Genomic DNA, 24,300 nt, shown 5'->3' on the forward strand with positions numbered 1-24,300 from the left:
CCAGCGCATCGCTTCCAATGTAGCAGCGACAATAAAAGCATCTTGTTATAATGTCAGAGTTTTCCACTGGGACCAGTCATCAAGCTGCTGAGATGTGGGTGGTGTGGTTGGCAGGAAAGTCACTGCTCGCCTGCCAACGATCTGTCATTTAATTTGGAAGACAGACAGTGCAGCAACTTATTTGCCACAGTTGGCGGGAATCAGGCAACTGTGTATGATGATTTGCACATGGGTGACTACATTGCTGTAGTCCTCAACTTTGTAAACGTGCAGACTGAGCACACCAAAGGCGGGGTAAGCATGGCACTGCGTCTTACTTTTGACACTGCTTGATAGCCAAATTAAGTCATTCTTCCCTAATTGAGGACTTCTCTGCAATACAGGAGCTGCATGCCTGCGCATGGCTGAATGCTCGGGCTTCTTCAGATTACCCACATGGCGACGCATATCTGGCAAGTTGCATGCTTCTCAGTACCAAACGAATGGCATTCCTCATTACTCTGTCCGCCTGCGGTAAGGGGCAAAGTCAAGGAATGGTCTCCTGTGTGCAGGCTGTGGCAGGCAACTGTGGTGACATCTCTGTGATCAGCATTGTGGATGCTCAAGTTCTCTTTCTCTTGAAAGGTTTGCAACTGTTGAATGGCCGATATGCCCAGGTTTGCTGACCATCAAATGCAATAAAACAGGAGTTTAATATGCAGCACAAATGTGAAGCTGTCTGTGCGACACAGGTCACACCACAGCAGTAATAGACTTGGCAAGCTGTTCAGCTAGACCTGGCCTGCTTGCATCCCTCAGCAGAGATGGCAACGTCCGTGTGTGGGATGTGCTGTCTGAGACTTGCCTGGCATCGTTTTCTGCAGATGCCACTGCAATGGTATGTAGAAGCCCTGCAGCATTTCCTTGGCATGCCAAACGAGTAACGAGGTCCATGAAATACACCCATGCCCCGGCACTCAATTGCACTTTAATCAGCGTGCGTCCGCCATGCAGGCTTTCATTCCAGAATGGAACTGCTTAGTGACTGGAGGGCGGAAGGGTGTCTTGCACACCTGGCAATTGCCAAAACAAGGCGATGCCAAATCCGTGGAGAGTCCTGCAAAGATGGCTGCAAAGAAGCAGAAGACAGGGTCGCAGGATTCCATGCGCCAGGTATTCTGCACAATTTGAGACTTCAGAGGATGTCACAGATGCAGTCACAATGCTCGACTTTCAGGCTAATCATGCAGGACAATGAAGTGTGAGCTCAGAAGTCAGAAATTCTGCAGGTACTGGACATTGGGGGCGAAGCAAAGCACTTTGAAGCCATCGACTGCATGCGTGTTCTTCCCGGCAATCGCCTCGCCACCAAGTCTGGCGATGGGCGCATGATTGTGTGGGATCTGGCAGCCAAACACCAGGTTGCTTCCTGGAAGGTAAGGTCACCTGGTACATATGGGTCAATTGCCAAAGCACTCACTGCATTGCCGAGCGCTGCTGCACATCCGGCAGGTCCCAAGCCTGCAATCCAAGGAGTTGGTATCCCAATGCAGGTGCCGTCATGCACTTCAAAGGGAGGGTTCAAGGAGGTCTGCAGGTTTGGGACAACATCACGTGGTGACTTCATCTGTGCTGGGAACAGTGCCGGCGACGTCCGAGTATATGACACAAGCACTGGCAAACAAGTCGCCCTAGTGTCCCCCATCAAGGTGAGAATTTCACTCAAATGGACCTCCATGCAATGCCTCTTTGAGATTTTATCTGGGCTCATCTCAGGCTAATTTCAAGTCTGCCTGACGGCGCATGTTCTTGGACAGATCTCTGCCCCTGTGCGAGCCTGTGGGCTGTCTGAGGATTGCCGCCATTTACTTGCCATCCTTGGCAATGGATACATCTTCAGATATGAGTACCGAAAACCCAGTTCAGCCGAAGGGGCACCAGCAGAAGACAGCCCAGCAGAAGAGAGTGATGAAGACTGAGCGACAATTAGTAATGCTCACTTGGAACCCTGCCAGAGGCACAGTTGGCAGCTCTTGAAGTTGTCAGAGTGGTATTGCACCTGTGCTACGCCTAGGCTAGTAGCGGTGATGCGCCAGGATAAGGATGGCAATTGCACAAATTTCAATGCGGCCAGCGTCGGACAGATATCCTGAATGACATGTCAGTCTGAAGATCTCTGCTCAGAGTCTGCCACTCATTCTTTTGTGAGTCAAAATTACTTGTGGCTGTTTGCACAATTATTCTTGCCTCAGCCAAGTGCACTGTTGTGATCCTCAAGGGTAAACAGTATTTGAACACAGAAGTGTACACCAAAACAAGCAATCATTGGTCCACTAGACTGATCATGTAATCACGGTTAGTAACTCACCCGTCCAAGCCTTGCTCTCGAATTATCTCGAGATTGCATTTTCCTACTACCAATATTGCGCAAAGCAATTCTATCTAAGTTACAGGAAGCACTATTGCGAGTGAATTCGTCGACAGCCAGCATCAATGTTGGCATTACTGTGAGCACACTACATGGCTCTCCACGTTCTTATACACAAGTCCTTGATAGTAGCAAGAACGGAAAAGTCAAGACCGGAAGCAAAATCATGCACAGGGTGTCACAAACTTGCATGTGGCCGGTTTCCTTCAAGTTGATATTGTACAAGAACCCCATATTGCATCCCCACCCTACGGCGCAGCACTATTGCAAGACCTCAGGATTGTAGCCAGTGATACAGATTTATAAACACTGTACAAGGAGGAAGTTGTCCTCTCTGGGGAATATCCCAGAGAGGACAAGATCTAACAGCTCACTGCAGTTTGGACAGGCACAGTCCAGCCATCATCTGAGGAGGTTGCGCAACCACAATTCCAGAGAGCTGTCATCTGCTGGAGGCCTGACAAACCATTCCAGTACAGGAATGCTTGCCAAAAGCTGGTGGAGATTATCTGCAAGTGCCTTCACATCAGACCTCTCCTGCGACAGAAGCCCACGCTGATTGCACTATCGACAGGCATTTAATCTAGAATTATGTCATCTAGAACCTACGGATTAAAGCGTAGCACATCGCATGCAATAATGAGCAAGGAAATAGGGAGAGCCAGTAGAGGTACGACGGCAAGCCAAACTACTAGCGTTTTTCAGGCAGGTATAGCCTTACTGCTCTGCTGTGCAAGCATTGCCACATACCTTCAATGTGTTAATTTGCATGAGCACCGCATCAATCTTCGGCTCTGCTTTCCTGATCAGAGGCCTCACAAATTCTGTATACAATCGCCTTGCACCCTGATACCGCCTCGATTGAAGCCAGAGTAGTATAAGAAACTTGAGGTGGTAGTAGCCTGGAAAGCGCTGTGTCATGAGGCTCTCAACTGCTGTGACGCCTCCAAATGCAAGCCAGTAGCAAAGCCAGTGTGATTTCTCCGTTGATACTGGTTGGTCAAGCGCCTTGCAGGTGGCATAAGCAGGATATACGACACCCGCTACCTGACTGCATAGCAGTAATATACGTTCAGTGAAGGAAACAGAATGTCGCCCAAGGAAGAGATTGGTAGCTGAGGGTTTTTTTATCTGTCAAGGGAGACAGAAAAGCCTACCAGCCAATATTTGCAACCACAGACGAAGCAGCTGGCTGCAAAAGAAGCTGCAGCCCCACCTACAAGTACACATGACGTGATCAAGCTTTTTCTAGGACGATCGCGCGTACGTGACGAAACTTTCCTGCATTCCGTTGGCAGACAGTTGATATTCCTCACAAGCAGCAAGTCACGTGCAGATCTCGTTTATCATGCAGCGATGAATCTAATGTACCTGGGCAGCTACAGGAAATATGACAGCCATTTGATCCCTTCAATGAGCACTCATCAGTGGCAGGTGCAAATGTCAACAGCCCAGAGATTTTTCTGAAGCTATTGCAGATGTTGGCTAAGAGTGCCAAGCGTCAAAAGAGCTCGAAAATATGCAAAGCGAAGGATATTCAAAGGTGTTCAAGCTTTGAGAAAGTGAAATTCTTGGGAAGCCATGCGTGGTCAACAACGCCGTTGCAGACGAACCTGCACTGGAAGTTTTTACGAAACGGTGCTGTTCTTGTCCATAGACTCCATGCAGTGGGGTTCAGCTAAACATTGATTGCTCCAAAAAATTCTCTGTAGCTTCAGGGCATCTGGTTAATATAGGAGTATGTCCTCAAATTCGACGTCTTCTGCTGGTGGAAGCAACGATGAGAATACTACTGCAGTCAACCCTTCAAATGCAAAGGTCGATCATCTCATTACCATTCATACTTCCTTGGAAGAGTTATGATGCCAAGCTTTCCATTATGAGTTATTCACTTCGTTAATATGTGCATTGATGGTACCCATGCTTAAAGGGGCTGAGACATCGAAAATGTTCTTTATATAGCTCTCCTTAATCACTTTATTATCCCTACAGGATGACAAGGTCACAGAGTCGCAAGTGACGGAGGTCACAGGTACTTTTTGCAAGGATGATGAGGCTGCAAAGCACTCAAATTCGACAGCGTTGAACGAGGACGATGAAAAGGTGATAGCAGTGGTATCCCCAAAATCTAACACGAGCATCTCTCAATCATGCTTGCAGGACCTTGAAACATTGCTTTCTGGCACTTCTTCAGATCTCTCGTGTTGTGCATGTGCAGAGATTGAAAGAAGCAGAGCTGTTGAAAAAGGAGGGCAACGAGCTCTATGCAATTAATGACATTGACGGTGCCGTCGTAAGTGACCTCCCAGGGCAATGCATTTTCACAGTCTCCTTCATAGAGATCACTGCGCAGGCAAGGTGCCTGTGCCGCACAGGTTTTGCCTGCGATCGGAAACTCTCAGCGCCACATAATCACACATATGCAGCAAACAACTCTGCACTGATGCAGGCCAAGTATGAGGAAGCCCTGCAGAAAGCGCCAGAAGCAAGCACAAAACAGCGTGCTGTGTACTATGCAAATCTGGCCGCGTGCCACTTGAAATGCAGGCAATTTGAGGACGCAGTTCAGGATAGCACAGCTGCTCTGGAGCTGGATCCTGACTATGTGAAAGCCCTCATGCGGCGCAGTGCTGCTTATGAAGAGCTGGATGACATGGAGCATTCCCTTGCAGATAGCCAGAAAGTGAGTCCTTGACATTTCTGGCCCTGAAAATGCGGTGATCTGAAAGCTTTTCCCATATTAGAATTTGATCACTGCTGTGCTGTGTGACAGGTGATAGAGCTGGATCCTGACAACACGCTTGCCAAGAACACAGTGCTGCGGCTGACACCTGTTGTGAAGGAAAGGCAAGAAAAGATGAAGGACGAAATGCTAGGTGAGGGTCGTCGATGCTTCCTGTAGTACTTTGCCATTTCTGCTTTGATTACCGCGTGTTGTTGAATTTGTGCTTTTGCTGTGGGCGTGCAGGCAAGCTGAAAGACCTGGGAAACACATTGTTGGGCAAGGTCGGGCTGTCGCTGGACAACTTCAAGGCCGAGAAGGACCCCAACACTGGATCCTATTCCATCAACTTCAGTCAATGAGCTTTTGCAAAGACGCAATGCATGTCTAGGCCTGATGATCTAGATGTGATACTATGATACTGCGCATGCTCGAATGTCACAGCTTGATGAAACACCACATGTGCACTGCCAAAAGCTGGGTGCTGGACACTGGCCGATGTCAGTTGTAACATTAGTATATTTGTCTGCATTGATTAACCCTGGTTGCTTTATAAGCATCAGCTCGAATAATGTAGATCCCAAATTCTACGAAAGATGTAATTGTGCGAGGCTGGGTCGTGGGTAGAGAAAGGCTGGCAGCTGCGTTACGGAGTAACCGCACCTGGGGCGTCGCACATGTGTTCTATTATCACGAGAACAATGGCGCAGTGCTTTTAATATTCAATTGGTAAACTCCATATCTGTACATTACAGTGGTATGGTTCCGTCTCACGGCAATGTCGGGACAGAGAGAGGTCGGTTCACGATGGCGACTCGAAGGAAGTGGCTCAGGGTTGACGCTGCAGGCGAACTCAGCTTTGTCGCGGTGCGGGTGTACTGCATTTTTAAAAACCACCAAGATACTTGATTTTCAGTATTTGTGGGATCTCAAAATTTTCGTGGTTAACTCCGCTGCTGACTCAATCTGCCACAAAACAGGCGGACAAGCACACTCTTGTATCGACTCTGGCCATTCCTCTCAGAGATCTTCGCCTTGGAGAATCTTTGGTAAGAGTGCACTTGTTGGATCACCAGCTCATGAACCTCCCACCTCTTCTCAGGTTACTTAGTACACCAGTTCCTGCGAACTTGAAGACTTTCAAGACTGCTGGCCCAGGTTGCGAGCAGCAACCCTTCAGCGGCCATTTTCGTCAGGGAGAAGGCGCTTGTGGTCAACCTGGAACGCCTGCGGTTGATAATAAGCAAGGACCAATGCATCATCTTGAGTGCACCTCACAGTCTAGTCTTGCCTGGAATGCATGCGTCTCCTGAAGCTCCTTTTGTGAAGGACCTGGTCATGCGGCTTCGCCAGGCCAAAACACCATGGTGCGAGTGCATTGCATGAAGTTATCCTAGCATATCAATTGGAGACTTCCAAACCACTCTACTTTGCTACATGAGGTTCACATGTTCAGGGACGACACGACAAAGGATGAGCGGAAGCAGCTCAACATAGATTACAGCCTACCTTATGAGTTGCTGGCTCTGGAGTCAGCACTGGCAGCTTACGACAAGGAGCTTGACACAGAGGCGACTGAGATAGAGAGCCTTGCTATTCCCTGCTTGGAGCGCTTGGCTGCCAGAGTGAGTCACATCCTAGAAAGGCTTCTATGCTTGGTTGACTGGATGGAGGCAGCAGCACAGGGTGAGAATATAGGCACATCGAGTTATTGCTCAGCCGGTAGTCCTTTGTACTTGAAAAGGGATTGTGTGTGCAGGTGTCACGGAAAGAGCTAGAGAACATGAGGAACTACAAGAGCACCGTCAACCGCTTGTCGGGCAGAGTCTTCAAACTCATGCAAGTGTGTTAAATACCTATCCCTGGTACCATCCTCAATTTGAAGCTGCGTGTTGAAATTACAAAATTGATAGTGAATTGCGGGCTTCAACGGCAGTGACAATGCATTTTGCAGGAGATTGAATCTATCCTTGACAACCCCACTGAAATGGCAGACATGTACCTGGGCCGAAGAGATGAAGCCGCAAGAGCAGAGTTCCAGCATGTATGCTTTGATACTTTGCAAAACTCCATCATTATACTCTGCCGCTGCTGCCAAAGATCCAGCTAGGGATGTACAGATTTTTTTTCTTCTCAAAAGCGATTTTTCTGAACATCCAATGAAGCTTGTTTGCCTTGGGTGCAGATGACTTCAGCCTTGGCAGAAGAAGCAGCAACAGCTTTGGAGCCCTTCCCAGAAGCACATGAGGCGGAGCAGGATGCTATCAGAGCAAGCGAAAATGCCAGTCCCGGGGTGCCGCAGGCGGACTGCCAGGCAGACACGGCTGAGAATATGGTACCTTATGAAAGCACGGCAGGCGCGGGCTCTAGGGGACCAGATGAATCCCAGCCATTGCTTGCGTCTGGGTGTTCAGCTAATCTGCATGCTGCAGGCCAGAGGGGGATCCGACCACCCACACCTGGAAGTGAAGCAATTGGTGACACAGGTAAGTTATCCATACTCTTTACTCCACAAGGATTACCCATGCACATGCACCCGGATGCCAGATCACCTGACGATATTGTATTGACATCATTGTGTGCAGGAGGGGTATCACCCAGCACTCTGCGCCTGAACAGCCTCAAAGCTGCGGTACTTGCGCAGAATCTGCGCACACGCACTCTCAGCACCATGCTGGTGAGACACCTCCCGCTTTTGTTACCTGCATCTGGCAGCGAGCACCCTCTCTTGAATGCATACACTTTCTCTAATCTTTTCTCAGATGCAGCATGTGAGTTCATTGGCAGGCTGCAATATCAGATCTGCGCAGTATGACAAAGCACTGTGTGCATGCAGAGCTTGAACAGCCACGCAGGAAGTACCCTGTTCCGGCAAAGCACGCAGAGAAGAATGACTGTCGAGCAGATGGGTGACCTGGACAGCGCTGCAGATCTGGGCAATGCAGACGAGATCCAGACAGTGATGTGGACCAGAGAACTGGCCAAGCGGCTGCTGCTGCCGATGGCCGACGTTGAGGCCCTTGAAGATCTGCTGGACACCTATTTCATGCAGGCAGGATGTTTAGAATCTTACTTTAATGGGCTGCAAAAACATCTGAACGCTGCTCTGATTTCAGATGTGCTGCTTTCGTTGGGAAGACCGTGGCAAGAAGCTTTGCAGGTTCCATTTAAACATCATTCCCTTTTCATTCCCTTCAAATTGGAATTTCCCAAGCAGTGTTGGCTGAGAGTTGAGGCATATCGGCATGTGGTGGCAGGTGGATGCTCTCTTGAGTCGGGTGAAGGTATTGAAGGAGCGGATTGAGGCCACAGAGTCCCTGATCACTCTGGACCTTGATCACCGCAGAAACAACATCGTGGAGTTCAACCTGGTAGACATCTCCTCTATCTTATTACTGGAATGATGCACATGTGACCTCAGATTTTCCTGTCCTTGAGTGGTACAAATGATCATATGCTGCTTCTCATATGCCGCCCTTACATACTCTTCTTGGTCTAGTGATCCCCCTGTGTGCCCTCAGCTGGTCAGCATCATTACTATGTGCATCGCCTGGGTTTCCATGACAGCTGGTCTGTTCGGACAGAACCTGTACTTCAATGTGGCAACCACCCCTCTGGTACGTCACTGGCACACTGCTGATACTTGCTTTGTCTGCACGGCTAACCTTGAAAACATCCAAATTTATACGTGCCTCCATCATGCTCTTTCATGACTCATGTTCTCAGAGAACAGCAGGCTTACATCTAATCAAAGTCCATGTCTGCGCCTTGCAGTGGTTTTGGCACGCTGCAACATGGCCCTCAGTTGGAGTCTCCTTGATGTTACTATTTGTAACCCTGTTCCACACCAGGAAGAAGGGCCTCCTGTTTGCTCCTTTAAATTGACAAAACCTGTAACATATATATCAGCGCTGGCATGGTGCACCACGTGATCACGTGATCAAGATGGTATGATCAGGACCTAAAAGTGGGGCTAGACACTTGTAAAAACTTCCTATGATCGTCTCTTTTGCTAGCTATGGTTCGCGCAATGGTTTACACCGCAACACTGGCATGCCATGTGCATGCGCACTGCCGTTGTGACAGTCATTATAATGTCTAATTACATTTACTAGACGGTCTAGTAGACGGTCTGCATGTCCACTGGCATGCCATGCAGTGCATGGCTGCCATCGCAAAATTCATCAATGACAGACGTTTCTGCAAGAGTTTGAGTCGAGAAGTGAGCACATGTAACAGCCAACTTTGCTGGAGACTCCATGCCAGCAGCTGCCTGTAGCTGCATGTTCTCTAGCATGCATGACGAGGGCCACGGGCCAATTTAGGCCGACAGCCGCTTTCTGCTTATCAAGCTAAAAATTGAAGTTCAGGAAGCGTTAATCTACTAAGTATACACTGGAATACACTAAAGGAGTTATTTTTGAAAGCTTCAGCTTGGACCTCTAATTATGTTTGTTTCAAGTATAATTATAGTGTTAGAATGCTGACAGCTATAGTCCAAGCGAGGTGTCCTCTGCATCACCGTTGCAAAGGCACCTTGTATTTGACAAACACGCTCTCTAGATTTTCAATTTACTCTAGAAAGGCGTCGTTACGTGCAAAAGTCCAGCGGAAGCACGCCTCAATAAAGAACGATCTGAAATTCCACAGAGCAGGCCATTGCAGCTGGACAAGGCAAAGAATTGTCTCAGAAGCCGGTTCAAGGGCATACGTTTTCAGCAGCGATGCAGAGGATGACGATATTGCCGATCCTGAGGGAGCTGGCGATGGCTTCCTGGATGCTGTAGATGAGGATCTGGACACAGGTGCAGACCTTCTTTCCACAGTGTCCAGCACCAACCGCTCTTTATAAAACATGCCACACACCTCAAGCCTGACGGTGGTGCTAGCGCGTGGAAAATATATATTTTCCTGTCTTGGCAGGGTTCGAAGAGGACAGCCTTCTAGCAGGTGCTGATGACGATGAGGACATTATCCGGCCTCTGAGGGCTGGCGCAAGGCACATCCTAGACGATGACGCCAGCGACGGGCTGGACATGATTGCAGACGAAGAAGAGGACGAGGGAAGGGTACGCTGCACCCCACAACAGACTCACCACTTGCTGCAATCTGACAGCTCTTTGCAAACAGTCGATGGGCAACAGCGTGTCCCTTAATACCGTGCCAGATGGAGAGATGAAGGATTGAGGGTGTCTGCTGAGGTCTGAAGCTGTGATGCCCGCGCAGCCGCGAAAGAAGAGGGCAGCAGGCATCATCCTGGATGGTGATGTGGACGAGGATGACGAGGATTCAGAGGACACAGAAGCAGTTGTGCCCGGCTTAGTGGGAGGCCTGGACCTGGACAAGATCATTGACAGCAGCGAGGCCGCTTTGCCTTCCACGTTTGAGGGTGGGCGGCCCCACTGCTGAATGCTGCACCTCGTGGGAACTTGAGCTTCCTGATTGTGCCAAATTGAGCTTCCCAATTCTTCATGCAGTCTGAAGCAGAGATGCTGATCATAGCGGTTGTGTGAGCAGGCCTGGGGGATTTCTTGGACGCTGAAGACGGTGAGGAGCAGGAAGGAGATGAAGACATCGAAGAGCTTCCAGGGCCATCTTATCCAGAGCCCCCACTGCGAGAGTGAGCACCTCTCTGGCATTGACCTGTTGAACGGCGCTGACTACGAAAATCCATGCCAGACTCCTGCAGGTTTATCATTACTGGTTGGATTCAGCATGACATTACTGTGCCTGCAGGTATGCACTCGGGGACTTGCTTGAGATGGCTGGGTATGGCATGATTGAAAATTCTGCCAACCAGGTCAGAGTGTCTGGCATGCACACCGACGCCCAGAAGGTGACACACAGCTCATTGGTGCTTGGAGAATGCCCGCTGTGTTGTTCAATTTACTTTTTTTTCCTACTATTAATCCTTACATTAAAGTTGTCCTGGCTTCTTTGCTAATCAAAATGGCATTACTTCAGATTGTGCCTGGCGATCTGTACGTTTGCTTGGAGGAAAATTGCGATGACCTCGTAGATGAGGTCGGTAGCTTCCACCCGTATGCTTGTTTGATCCTGCCGACTTGTATGACTTACCACGTTTGCATGCATGTGCTGTTGAATTATGGACTGCAATTGTGATGGCTTCTCCCTTGAAAGGTTTCTCATGTGCGACAGGCAATTGAGAACGGTGCAGTGGTCATCCTGGGGCCGAAGACCCTTGGGAAGAGGGGCAATACCCCTGTTGTGCAGATTGCAAACCCCCGGGACGGCATGCACCGCATGGCAGCAGCTTTCTACAATGACCCATCACAGAAGATGGCCGTAGTGGGAGTCACAGGTCTGGCTGCTGTTGGCACCTCTCTTTCCTACCGCCCCTGATGCGTACCTCTCCTGCCATGATTCCCAGAAGGAGCTGTGCGATGCAACAGAGATGTTTCCCAAGTGCGTGGCAACGGCGTGACTTGTCTGGCATGCACATTTGCGTGCATGATTACTGAGGTGGTTCTTCATGAGCAGGCTCGTCTGGGAAGACAACAACCTCCTGGCTCATACGTGGGATTTTTGAGGAGTGGGGAAAGCTGACGGGCATGGTGGGCAGCATAGAGAACGCGCTCTATGCTGACAAGCTCGACACTGAGGGAGACCTCTGGGCGCCAGATGAGGCTGACCCTACTCTGGACAGGTGCGCCTGAAAAGTGACCCCTTTGAGAGGTACATTTTTAGATGGACTCACATTGCTTGACTTCGTGGTCTTGCAGTAAATTGTGTAATCCACTGGACCCTAAGGCCAGCCTGACCTCTGTGGGGCATAAAATGACATGGTAATCATCAGGTATGTGAAGATAGGCCTGGCTCGGTCTAGTTGAAAGTTGAAGGGCGATTGAACCTGGGCCTCAGTGAGATGGTGTCTGTCCTCTTGCAGGGATTGCAGCGCTGCCTTCCATCTGACTCCCTACCAGGGCAAGTACGAGGCCCCCAACGAGGCACCAGACGGCCTGGAGGTGCAGAAGCTACTGGCTGGCATGGCCGACAGGGGAGCAGATGTGGCGGTTGTCGAGTGCAATCCTGAGGGGCTGGACCAGGGCAGGTGAGACACGTAGCATGAGCTGCCCTCACATTCATCGACGACTTAGTCTTGAAAGACATTAGTCCCCTCAGCCTGAGGAAAATTCTCCTAGTACGTGTATGAGCGTCTCCTGATGGGTTTTATCAAACTAAACGAGCACTTTTGTTTGTGAGCAGGATGGACCATGTGGACCTGAACATAGCAGTGTTCACCAACCTGGCCACGGACGCGGCGGAGGATGGAGACTTTGAGGAGCTGTTGGAAGCTCAGGGCGCCATCTTCAGGCGGCTGACTGACCCAACCACGCAGCGCGCCATCATCAATCTCGATGGTGCGCCAAATGCTGTGATCCCTGAGCATGCTTCTAAGTTTCTAAATTTGCTTTTGGAGTGCTATTAAATGAGACGCTAGAGGCTGTTGGAACTCTGCATGAGCTGCGAAGGCCTGGGAAGCTCGACAGCGTGGATGAACCGGTCACCTTCAGCAGCATGAGTCATTTTGCATGCATGCAGACCCTTACGCGGACGACATCCGTGCATTTGCCGCGCAAGTGCCGGTGGTGACGTATGCGATGTACAACAAGAGTGCGGATGTGTGGCCGGAGAAGATGCGCTTCAGCATGTGGGAGACGGAGATCAAGGTGCAGACGCCGGTGGGGCCGCTGCTCATCATCACGCCCCTCATCGGCCGCCACAACGTGTACAACATCCTCGCTGCAGTCGCTGTCGGCCTGGCCGTCACCGTGGACGGCGATCCCATCCCACTGAAGGTGTGCAGCTTTTCTGTGCACAGCTTCCCAGCCTGCTTGACCTCTCTTACAATGGAGGCCTCTTCCATTGTAATCATGCCAAGTGTCTTTTTGTGCCGAGGTGCCTTCTCATGAAGAGGATCTTCCAGCTTCACCATCCTTTGCTTCTGAATTCACGTCCCTCCAACGCAGTGGTGAGAATTTCCCATGCTGAGAGCTCTTCCATGTAACATGCGCTGACTCTGCATTGGCACTTTGCGCAGACGATTGTGCAGGGGATTGAGGCGACAGAGATTGTGCCGGGCCGCTGCGAGGTGATCGATGAGGACCAGCCATTCGGGTGTGTGGTGGATGCGGCAGACACGCCGGCGGCGCTGTCGCGTCTGATGGACGGCCTGCGCGAGTGCCACCCCAAGCGCCTCATCCTCGTCCTGGGCTGCCCGGGTGAACAGGACCAGGGCAAGCGCCCCTTTATGGGCGAGATTGCCCACTACAAGGTGCGCACACAACCTGTTTCCACAGCTCTGTACAACAATTCTTACGCCTCTAGATTTACGCTTTTCCACACCAGTTTTGCTGGCCCTCACCAGGCGTCAAGATCAAATGCAGCCTTTGGCCAAGTAATTATCTTCCTTGTCAGCAACGTCGCTCCCGCAAATTTTGCAGAAACCTATGATTTGGCCGGGAGGGATGCAGTGCATGCTTGGCTCACGAGTAGATCTTGCAAAAGCCATGACGTGGCAGGCAGGCGGTGCGGTGCATGCTTGCCTGAGGAGTAATTGGTGCACTGTGGAGCAGGCTGACTTGGTCATCATGACAAATGACAGCCCGCGGGGGGAGGCGCCGAACGAGATCATTGCAGACATGGTGGCCGGCTACCCGGACAGCATCCTCAAGCGGAACGCCTCCGTCCCCTACCAGCCTGGCTTCCTGCAGGACCCCGGCCGAGTGGACTACAACGCCCTCGAATTTTTCTGGCACAACTGCTACGAGTGCGCCACCTTCTCTGTGCCTTTAAGTGCCTCTGGGCCTCACGCTTGCACCTTGACTAGGTCCCATGTGTTCAGACTCTAAGGCAAAGCAGCCCTGCTAGGTGAAGCAGTCACCAATATGGGTGTATAAACTGTGGATCAACACTTGAGATGTCTTCCACACAGGTACCGGAGATATGTGGTGGAGGACAGGTGGACGGCGATCCGGTGGGCAATCGGATCAGCACAAACGGATGACTGCGTTGTCATTGCCGGCAGAGGCCACAAGGACTTTGTGGAGTGGGGCATCGATGGCGAGAACTTGCGGGTGCGCCCTGTGCCACACCTCCTCTACACACAGCTGTCAATCACCATCTGCTGCAGGAAATGTCCCTGTTTAATTTGCATGGGTTTGTGCCTTCACATAACATGTATATTCAGAGGATCTCTTGTTATGCAGGGTTGGTTCGATGACCGTGTGGAGGCTCGCAACGCTCTGGCCAAGGTGGCCAAGCTGTGGCAGATCAGCGGCTTTGACCATGCAGAGCTGCCGTGGATGGATGTTGGCGAGCGCGAGGGCCGCATTTTCAACAAGCTGCTTGTGTGATGCATGCATAGCGCAGCCCCTGGTGGCCTGAGAAATGCAAGCCTACTAGACATCACATGGCCTGTTGGCGGTAGCAAGCTGCCGTCCGATGGTGCTGTGTCTTGCGATTTTGTAGTCTTGACCCAGTCGACTATAGACATCTAGACCTTTTAGAGATGTAGACAATACACCTGCAATTTTCTGCGAAGGTGTGACGGAGTTGAGCATCTGCATGACAACATTACATGCTCCAGTCCGGTTGCCTGATGAGGCTGGCATTGCTACCTGTAACCCAGTCTGCACATATGACAGTTCTTCGCATTCACCCAGCCTAGGTGCCAGTGGCTTGTCAAATGTGGTGTTGACATCAACAGCCCATAGACGTCGCCGAGCGCTTCACATGCATTTCGAAATGATTTCAGGCTTGGCTAGCATTACTTGATACCCGTGCTGTTGCAGGTCTAGAGATCAGAAGGTCTGGGGAGACAATTGGCTGTCACACCTTGACCTCTGTTGTTTCATTGCACATCACTCTAGCTTCAGGAAGGAAGGAAGGAAGATTACATCACTCCAGCCGCCTAGGGCTGATTGGATGAACTGGCAGCATCCAAATAATCAAAACAATCCATCACAAAATGTGCAACACCAACAATGTCCAACTGCCACATGAATTGCTGCATCGTCACAATGGCTGCACCAAACAGCCCAGGATATCTGTCCCGAACAGATTGCAAGGCAGGGCACTCAAACACAAGGTGGCGCTCATCCCCAATAACCTGCTGGGCACAACGCATGCACAAACGCTGGGGCCGGGGAATCCTTGCCCAGCGGCCCGAGACATTGGGCAGACTATGACAACCCATCCTGAACTTCAACAGTATACGCAAGCAACGGGCACTCAAAGGCTGCTGTAAGAGCTGGCAAGGGTGGCGCACACAAGCTGGCCTAGCAAACCATCTGTGATATGTACACAAGGTGGCATTGCTGGACGGGCAGGTCCTAGGGCAAATGTCAATGTCATCCCAAACCTGCAGTGCTTGCGCATCTAGCAGCTGCATCACAGCATCAACTTCCACAGGAACAAGGGTGTCAAACCGAATAACAAACTCATACCCAATCCGGCGCAAGCCCCGCATGAAGGCCCAAGCCCAATTCGTAACATTACGGGTTATGGCATCCCAACAATCAGCAAGGGCCACTTGCCTGTGAAAATTATTTGCAGGCAAGGCAGCCAAATTGTTCCAGAACTTGATAATGCGCCGCCACCACACACAATCAAGGGTCTGCTGATTCAACTCCTTAAGCAAGATGGCACCATGCACAGAGGTGGGGACGCCAGCAATGTCTCTCAGAATTTTCAGGTGAGAGGAGGCCAAGGCAGCCCGGCCCCGCCGGCTGTCGCCACCAGGAAGGCTGCGCAGGCCCCACACCTCACAACCGTAGGAGGCAGTCGGCGGCACACATGCATCATATAGGCGCAACAACAGGCCAGCTGACATGCTGCAATGCAACTTCCCATATTGCTGCCTGAGCTGTGCCCACGCACCCCACATGTTCCTGTGAAGCTTGCCAAAGGTGAGGTTAATGCCTTGGGCACCGTCAAAAAGGGCACCCAGGTACTGAAACTGCTGAACCCAATGTAAAGGCGCACCACCACAAAGCCATTGAAAAGGTCCTGGCAAACTTGAAGAGAACACCACAATCTTTGTTTTGTCAACACTGATGACCATTCCCGTTTGTTCACAAAACTCAGCAGCTGCATCAATCAAGCGTTGCAAATGAGCAGGTGTGGTGGCGAGCAAAGCAAAGTCATCGGCATAGCCTAGATCTGGTACACAACTGCCAGGACGCAACTGCGGGCCAACCCCAGGGCACCTCTGCAGCAAGTGCCTGTGCAGGCCATCTGCAAACAAGCCAAACAGCGTTGGGCTAAGGGGGCAACCCTGCTTCAATCCTGTCTCAGAGGGCAAACTAGGACCCTTCCTGCTCCCAATCTTAATGGCAACCGTAGAATTGGCATACAAAGACTGAATGGCAGAGAGCAGGCGGCCATCAATGCCCAGGCGACGCAGACTCTCCCAGAGCAACACCCGATTCACTCTGTCATAAGCACCCTTCAGATCAAGAAAGCAACAATACAAGGGCTGCTTAGCATGGTTTTGCCGGTCGATAAAATGCTGCAAGGTGAATAGCTGGTGGGCCGTAGACAGTTTTGGCCTAAAGCCAGCCTGTGTGGCTGCACGCAATCCAGCCCCCTCTGTGTACTTCAGAATACGAGAATTCAATATGCCAGCATACAAGCGCATGATGGGCTCAGTAACGGCAATGGGTCTATAATTGAGCATGTCAAGCTTGCTGCCTTTCTTGTGCACAGGGGTGATCAGGCTACCATTCACAGAGGGTGGCACTTGCCCAGCCACAAATGCAGAGTTCAGCACAGCCACCAAAGCAGGCGCCAGGACATTTTCCAGAGGAGGCATGCCTGGCGCCCGCTCATCTTTTGCATACCGAAACAGCTCAGCTGGTAAACCTTGCACTCCGGTGGCACGACCATTGTGTAAACTTTTGAGCCCAGCAAGCACCTCCCCAAGAGAGATGGGTGCATTGAGAGCATCAACATGGGCAACAGGAGCACTGGGCTGGACAGGGAAAGACAAGTGGGGCAGCTCAGCAATGAGTGGCAACTGCAAGTTTGCAACCCGCTTGAGATAGCCAGCCCACAATTGCACTGGCTTGAGCTGCTCAGGTATATCAGACTGCTGAGACTTGAGCCGCTTCCAGAAGGCTCGGGGGTCACTGTGCAAATCATCAAGCAGGCGGCGCAGTTGCGCGAGCCGGTGAGCGCGCCGTTTGTGGCGGACGGTGTTGTGGTAGGCACGCTCCAGCGCGCGCACTTCGGCTGGATCGCCCCCGCACCGCGCGCGGGCGCGGACGTCCCGTTTAAGCTGGCGGCACTCCGAATCGAAGAAGGGCGCGTCGGCACGCGCCTTGCGCTGATGGCGCCCGGTGCGGGCCGGCATGCTGTTCGCGGCTGCGGCCTCCCGGATCCCCGCCTCCAGGGTCTGAAAGGCTGCATCAAGTTCCCCAGCCACAGCATGGCCTGTGCAGGCGTCAAGACTTGCACTGGCAACATTGCGCAAAGCAGCAGCATACGCATTCCTAGCACTGGGCTGCCATTTCACTCGTGACAATGGCGCCCCAATACATGGTAAGGGAACACTGGCAGCCACATTCACTTGCAACGTCATCTCAATAGGATGATGATCAGAGTCTTTTCTACCAGTGTTCACAACAAGATGAGAAATCAAGGGGAGCGCATCAGCGGAAACGAGAACATGATCAGGTCTAGTTGCCTGAGTATGGGTTCTGGCCTTAAAGGTAGGCACTGCTTCAAGGTCTCCTAGCACTCTGCCAGAGCATATGAGCATGTCAGTTTCCTTGCAAAAATCTAACAGGCGCAGCCCATGAGCATTGACACCTTCATCAGTGCAGCCTCAAGTATTGCTGTCATCAGCGTCAGGCAAATTTGACACACGAGCATTGAAGTCTCCTGCCAGGATCACATTGCCCTGAGCACGAGCGGCAACAACTTCTGCACATAAGCCCGTAAATCGACTGGTCAGGTCCACAGTCTGCAATTGCCGGGAACCCGCTGGAGGCACATAGCTGGAGCCAATCAGCAGCGGTGTAGAGTCCCCCTCAAACTGCACTTTCACCCATAAGGCACTGTCAGTGTCTGACACCCAGTCTTGTGCGTGGTAATCACGGTGCTTCCGAACCGCAACAACAATGCCTTCACCCGCCTTGCCCTCTTCACTAGCAGCCGTGAAAGTCACAGAGTGGTGAGGCAAGATCGAGTCATCCCAGGTCAAGCAACGGGCCTCAGTCAGAAGTACAATATCGAACTGGTCAAGATAGGCTGCCGTGTCCCACAAGGATATTTTGCTAGCATGTAAGCCATTGACATTCCAGGACAATATACGCAGCGATAGGCGGCTGGAGACTTCCTAGCGGCGCACTGCTTCGGCGTAGGAGTCGGCGCGGCCGGGGGAGGAAGGCGCGGCCTGAGAGGGCCCGGCAGTGGCAGCACCCGGGGCGGCAGCGGCGCCCGGCGCGGCAGCCGGGGGAGGCCCAGGCACAGGCATGTGCTCACGCACGCGGTCGCCCTCCCGGACGAAGAGGCGCTCCTCGCGCCAGAAGGGCTGCTTGCCGGCTGTCTTCAGGGCGACATAGTGTGGGCGCATGCTGACGCGGATGCGCTGCTGCTGCGGGGTGAGGTCGGGATCCAGGAAAATCTGGCGCTGGCGCAGGGCTTTGCTGTGCTTGAGGGCAGCGTGCTTGGCTGCCACGCCGCTGAAGCTGATGAGCACGGGGCGCGGCTTGGTGCGCGTGGCGCTGGGGGCACCGAGGCGGCGAGCTTCGCTGACAACAGCAGGGGGCCCGCTGTTGCTGTCAAACAGCGCTGCCACGCGGGCTGAGACATTCTCTGTGTTGTCCTCTGCCAGACCATGGCAGATCAGGTTGGCACTCCTGGCTTGGCGGGCCTGAGACTCCACCACAGACTCCAGATGGTGCACTTTGTTCACCACTGCTTCATCGTTGGAGGCGGCTCTGGTCTGCGTGTCCTTGGCCAGCTCAGCGCGCAGGAGAGGCAGCAGCTCTGCCTTCAGCTCAGCCACCACCTCATCCTTCAGCTCGGTTTTCAGCTCTGCCTTGAGCTCTGCCTTCAGCTGAGGGAAGAGGGCCCCAAATTTCTCGTCCAGCTTACTGTCAAGCTTGCTTTCCAGGCCGTGGATCATAGACTCGACCTTTGCAAGAAGGAGATCGTGGAGGGGCGGCTCCATCTCCTCATCTGACTGCCCTGGGCTGCCCTGCGCTGGGCGCTTCGACTGACTTCTGGTTCCCTGACTCATCGCAAGATCGCAGATCAAGATGGAATGGAGCATGCAAAGGTTGGAGGGCAGACCAGTCGAGGATGGCGTTCCTGTGGATCCTCGAACAGGTTCACGACGTCCCAGTTTGCAATAATGGGAACCTGCAGAAAGGTACTATGCCTGCATTAGACAAGCTTTTAGCGTATCCTTAGTATCATCTGATAAGTTCAGAGGGGCATGAGATAGTTGCCAGTTGTAAACACCTTCGATCGGGCTCTTACGATGCCAGCTACTGATCTTCTCAAGCAGTTTGGGCTTAGTCGCAATCCTTTCACGGATCGGACAGCCGAGAAGACATCACTTGATACTACTTCTCTATATGTCCACAGTGATCTACAGGGATTTGTACCTTCAGGTACATTTTTGGACTTCTACTGATGATGCACTTGCTTGAGCGGGCATGCTTCGCTAGTATACCAAACACGACTGTGGTCTGTTAATTTCTGTGTGGATTCACAACGCATGTTCTTATGTCCTGCAGAGACCACCTATGTCATCTTTGGAAGGCGGGGCTCTGGGAAGACAACCATCCGTTTGCAGGTGAGTACTAGATCTTGTAGTCTGTGATCCTTCTTATGCATTCTTTCTGTTGTTGTTTGAAGGCGCTGCATACGATTTGGGATGCAGTCTCGTGTGGTGGTGTCATGCAGATGCAACATGCCTATGATGACTACAATGAACGTGCTCGCGCCACAAACAAGTCCAGAGGGCACTTCATGGTGGACTTGTGTCGGCCTGGACATATGACAGCATGCCTGCGCAATTTCCAAGAAGCCACACGCTGCACAGATGACAACTGGGAGTCACAGTTCGGTGAGCGGAATTCTCTTACTGAGTCACTCGCTGCTTCTATCAAGCACTGTGCAATTGGATTATTATGTTGTATCCCACAAAGAGAGCCTGCTGTTTGTTTTCAATATGCTCATGTCAAGGCGTGTTGCATGTGGCAGGTGAGCTGTGGACCTCTGCAGATATGGTGGACTGCATACTGGCATATGCTGCCACCGTGCTTGTGGACAAGATGACAGATCCCAAGTCAGCAGAGGGCCGTGAGATGCTTGACCTGGTGAAGCTAGATGCTAGAGCATCCAAGCAGTTCCTCCTCCTGGCTCACCTGTACGCTCTTTTCTTAAAGCCCAAGATGGTACCAACATCTAGCAATGTGTTGTTGTCAACCAGCTCATATCTCAATGCTATTCCAATTTAGGTCGTTGTGCTCTTGATATAGTTCCCCTGCAAAGTCAGAACAATTGCATGCAGTGGTGAAGGTTTGTCGGGTGCCATGCAGATATGCCAAGACAGACGCCGCAAGCCTTGCGTACCTCAGACGAGAGCTTTTGAGGCCCCGCTACAGTGCCATCGAGACAGCAATCGGGGTCACAGTTGTTGGCACAGTTGCAGCAGGTTTGTTCCTCCTCCTAGATGTGCCTGTTGCTCCCTCTGAGTCACGGTGCGGTCTTAGGGAGGTATGTGTAAATCACAATGTTGGTGGAGCCATAGGCAAGATGACTGGCCACAGTTTGTTTTAGAGGGACCACCTCGATTTTCAGCTTCCTTTTAGTCTGCCCGATCTGGAGGAGCACAAGAGAAAAGTGGGACACCGTTGGCCAAGCACTGTATGGACTGCCCAAATGCAAATTGAGGCAAATCAGGTGCTGGGGAGCTGGAAATATTAGCAAATTCACAGCAGGATGAAGAGTAGAGACTGAAAAGTTTTCAAGCATTGCCTTTTTGCGGACTACTCTAGTCTCAAACCTTCCCTGCTTGTCATGAGCAGGGGCCATTGCAGCAGCAAGGGACCCCGGGGTGGCAGATGCCTTGAGCAGCCCCTTTGCGCGCCTGTGGGACGACTTGGGCCGCGCAGCGCCCAGCATCACCAACCACCCGCGCGTCACTCTGGCTGCCGTCAGCATTGCAAGCGCCGCAGCTGTCTCCTACATGTGGCGGTGTGTGCCACCCCAGTCGCGTTCTTCCTTAATACACCCGATATTTGCATGCCCGTGAAATGATCTTCAGGCCTCATTCAGTGGTACTTGGTGTGCTTGGTATTCGCACAGCACAGCAGGTTGCAAGGCCACCTGTCATGCTCACCGTTAAGGTTTGCGCCAAAGTTTCATCGCTGTGTGCTGCAGGAATTCCACAACAAGGGGATTGGAAAGAGCACAGAATCTCATGCGCTCCATCCGGGTCGCTAAGCAGCAGCCGCCCCCTCTCATGGCCGCCTTGCTGGACCGCCTCTTCAGCCCCCAGGTGTGGCACTCTACCTTCTAGCTGAAGCTGTCTGCAATCTTAACGTGCTCATGGTCACAATGAAGCCCATCGATATAAAAAGTTGGCCTGCTGCCATCGGTCACAGAGGGCAAACAGAAGAGTCAGGAAAAGTTCAGCGCAATGTCAGCCGCGCAGGCTTCATCTGAGACATGCTGTGCGCAGGATCGAGTGAGCACCATCAGGAGCCTGTGCATTGGCATCAGCGCCCACCAGAAGCTGGACAACCTCTCCGCCCTGGTGCGCCTGCTCGGCTATGAGTCCCTCGCCGTTTTCGGAGACTGCTTTGACGAGGTGAGCAGCCCTCCCCTACCACCACTACAGCCCTCAACACAATGCTCGCAACCCTACAGTTTTTCCTGCTGAAAACATGAGCAGAGCTTCTGAACAACTGTGCAGACTACACCAGGCGAAGCCGCATGACCTGGTAAAGTTTTGATTCTTATAGTATTGTCACCTGTGACTAGAGCCGTCGCTTCGGTGCATGTTTTCAGCAGTGAAACACTTTCGGTGCATTTGGGCTAAACTAGTGAGCATGTTACGTGGGATGGCTGCTTCTAAGCCCACTGGTTCGTTGAACTGTGAGATTGTGAACTGTCGCTCTGGTGCAGGTGAGCCTGCTAGACCCGGTGTCCTACCCGGGCGCCATCAAGGCGTTTGCCAAGGAGGTCTGCCGCAACGACCTGCTCAACTTTGGGCGCCTGCACTTCTTCTTCCCAGACTCCCGCCTCGCCCTCGACCTCAACACAGACAAGACCCTCAAGGTGAGCTTGCCACTCCTGCTAGGCAGCAATTCAAATATTATATCCGCCGGTGCAGACACAGTGGCCTCTCTCACTGCTTCATGTCCCAACAAGGATCATACGGTCCAGCAGGTTGAACGTCTCAAGTCAGATAGCTTCCTCGTTCCTTATGCTGCTGCAAAGTCACACTAAATGGCACAGCATTGCATTGATCTGATGTGGGGTGAGATAGCTACAGAAATGCTGAGCGTGGCTGCATGCTTGGCGCAGGAGGCGCGCTTTGACCGGCACTTCGTGAGGGACCTGACGTGGAGCCGGCACCAGCTGGAGGAACTGGCCGAGCGCCGATTTGTGGCGGCCCAGCGAGCGGCCGGCAGCCGCCTCGCCGCACCCTCCCACGACGGCGCCTGGACCGGGGACGCCTCCGACGCCATTCCCACCTCCTTCAACGACCTCTTCAAGCAGGTGCGCCGCCCTGCACTCAGCCGTGCTGCTGGCATTGCACGATTGTGTGCAAACTTTTACTTCACAGTGATCTTTGACATGTTGCAATTTTGCTGACCTTCCTTGCAGATTGGTCTGAGCTCCACTTCTGCACCTTGCAAGCATACATTGAACGAGTTTTCCATGGGTTCAGTGTGTGCTGAGCATTCTACATTAAATATTCTTTGTGGAGGGTTGATTCGAAGAGTGTCACTCATCTTCTCACCCTTGAGCAACGGCGTGCAGGTCAAGGTGGAGGATTTCAGCAGCTACCTGGCCAAGCTGTCCACACCGCGGGAGCTAATGATCATGATGACGGAGATGCTGGCGCGCATCGAGGCCAATCCAGAGAAGGGCCTCGAGGCGCAGGACATGGAGATTGCCGTGAATAAAGCCTTAGAGCAGGCCGTCTAGTAGACGGTCAAATTTGACAGTAGCTAGCAGTTGTTTGACAGTGCTTTGACAAGGGAATAACATAGTCATATTCTGTGGTTCTGTTATGTGCCAATGATAGAGAGCAAGTGTAACCACAACGTCATGAAGAAACTTCCTCTCAGGAAGGGACTGTGCAGCTTCTCATCTGTCGGAAGCCAGGCAACACATGGAGAACCCCATCACTTGCCTTGGAGCATCATCTCTACACTCGTTTCTAGAAGGGAATACATCACAAAATAGAGAATTGTATAATTAGCGTCGTCCCAAAGAGACGAAGCACCTATCCTTTCGGTGTTGATCTGGGCACTGATGCACGCATCTTCGCTCGTGTCAACCAATCTGCTCGGAAATATCGCCAAGAGAAGCGACAATGAAATGATGGCATGGCTAAATCAGTGCATTTGTGGTATGTGGGTGCCATGAGTGTCCTTGTAGTGCTGGCAATTTCCAACACTGTAAGTGGAAACAAACCAAGGGATCTCTACTTGCATCAGTACATCCCCTTCCCTAGACTTCGCTTGATCAAACAGCAGAGAGAATTTTCATCGTCTCAATGTGGAATACCTCTGGAATTGGAGTGCAGCAGCTTGTTGGGGCCAGACTGTTTCTCCAAAGGTAGATCCTCACCAATAAAAGCCATATGGCCTGTGCACTGGGTTCCGCGTTCCTTCAAATCATATTCTTGTGCTCAAATCACCACAACCGCGACAATCTTTCCAAAATTATTCCAGGTGTCCCAGAGAAGCCAGCCTCAGCAGAACACACACAAGGACTTCCTGCTAGGCCTGCAGCTGCCAAGGTGCGCCACATCACTAATGCTTGGTCTTGATCTTTGCACAGCAACATTCAATCATTAGCGCGCTGCCCTGTGCAGGCAGTAAAGAGTGCCAGTGGGGGCATCATGGAGCAGTACATGGAGGCCAGCCAGACCTTGCTTGGCAGAGCGCAGAGT

At 51.9% G+C, this 24,300-nt stretch overlaps 6 protein-coding genes across 6 annotated transcripts; 4 read left to right on the top strand and 2 right to left on the bottom strand.

Annotated features, from left to right (window-relative positions):
• Positions 1-3,124: 3,124 nt before the first annotated feature.
• On the bottom strand, positions 3,125-3,623 carry COCSUDRAFT_16088 (hypothetical protein; the record flags this gene model as incomplete). Its single annotated transcript, XM_005647311.1, has 2 exons — positions 3,125-3,458; positions 3,565-3,623. Coding segments are annotated over 2 exons (393 nt in total), but the record flags the coding sequence as incomplete, so codon positions are not given.
• A 140-nt stretch (positions 3,624-3,763) lies between these two features.
• On the top strand, positions 3,764-5,491 carry COCSUDRAFT_36871 (TPR protein; the record flags this gene model as incomplete). The annotated part of the gene is made up of 5 exons (XM_005647312.1): positions 3,764-3,841; positions 4,626-4,700; positions 4,857-5,090; positions 5,181-5,283; positions 5,376-5,491. 5 exons carry the CDS (start codon positions 3,764-3,766, stop codon positions 5,489-5,491), a joined length of 606 nt encoding a protein of 201 aa, XP_005647369.1.
• Positions 5,492-10,343: 4,852 nt separating this feature from the next.
• Positions 10,344-14,506, top strand: COCSUDRAFT_36872 (Mur ligase; the record flags this gene model as incomplete). Its single annotated transcript, XM_005647313.1, has 9 exons — positions 10,344-10,518; positions 11,631-11,796; positions 12,037-12,201; positions 12,357-12,511; positions 12,693-12,949; positions 13,192-13,425; positions 13,727-13,920; positions 14,086-14,227; positions 14,360-14,506. The coding sequence occupies 9 exons, from the start codon at positions 10,344-10,346 to the stop codon at positions 14,504-14,506; spliced, it is 1,635 nt and encodes a 544-aa protein (XP_005647370.1).
• A 2,937-nt stretch (positions 14,507-17,443) lies between these two features.
• COCSUDRAFT_33401 (hypothetical protein) lies at positions 17,444-18,195 on the top strand. Its single transcript, XM_005647314.1, has one exon. It carries the CDS (start codon positions 17,482-17,484, stop codon positions 17,671-17,673), a length of 192 nt encoding a protein of 63 aa, XP_005647371.1. The 5' UTR covers positions 17,444-17,481; the 3' UTR covers positions 17,674-18,195.
• A 297-nt stretch (positions 18,196-18,492) lies between these two features.
• COCSUDRAFT_42425 (hypothetical protein) lies at positions 18,493-19,329 on the bottom strand (the record flags this gene model as incomplete). The annotated part of the gene is made up of 1 exon (XM_005647315.1): positions 18,493-19,329. One exon carries the CDS (start codon positions 19,327-19,329, stop codon positions 18,493-18,495), a length of 837 nt encoding a protein of 278 aa, XP_005647372.1.
• Positions 19,330-19,881: 552 nt separating this feature from the next.
• On the top strand, positions 19,882-23,453 carry COCSUDRAFT_47711 (hypothetical protein; the record flags this gene model as incomplete). The annotated part of the gene is made up of 10 exons (XM_005647316.1): positions 19,882-19,959; positions 20,070-20,232; positions 20,370-20,535; positions 20,708-20,823; positions 21,197-21,365; positions 21,552-21,669; positions 21,853-21,981; positions 22,299-22,451; positions 22,701-22,895; positions 23,160-23,453. The coding sequence occupies 10 exons, from the start codon at positions 19,882-19,884 to the stop codon at positions 23,325-23,327; spliced, it is 1,455 nt and encodes a 484-aa protein (XP_005647373.1). The 3' UTR covers positions 23,328-23,453.
• Positions 23,454-24,300: the final 847 nt, after the last annotated feature.

The sequence above is a fragment of the Coccomyxa subellipsoidea genome, assembly GCF_000258705.1.
Source record: "Coccomyxa subellipsoidea C-169, whole genome shotgun sequence".
NCBI lineage: Eukaryota > Viridiplantae > Chlorophyta > Trebouxiophyceae > Coccomyxaceae > Coccomyxa > Coccomyxa subellipsoidea.

Bases quoted from the DNA above. Each gene is read 5' to 3' on its own strand.
- COCSUDRAFT_33401 (XM_005647314.1), top strand. From the start codon at position 17,482: ATGGCGCCCGGTGCGGGCCGGCATGCTGTTCGCGGCTGCGGCCTCCCG.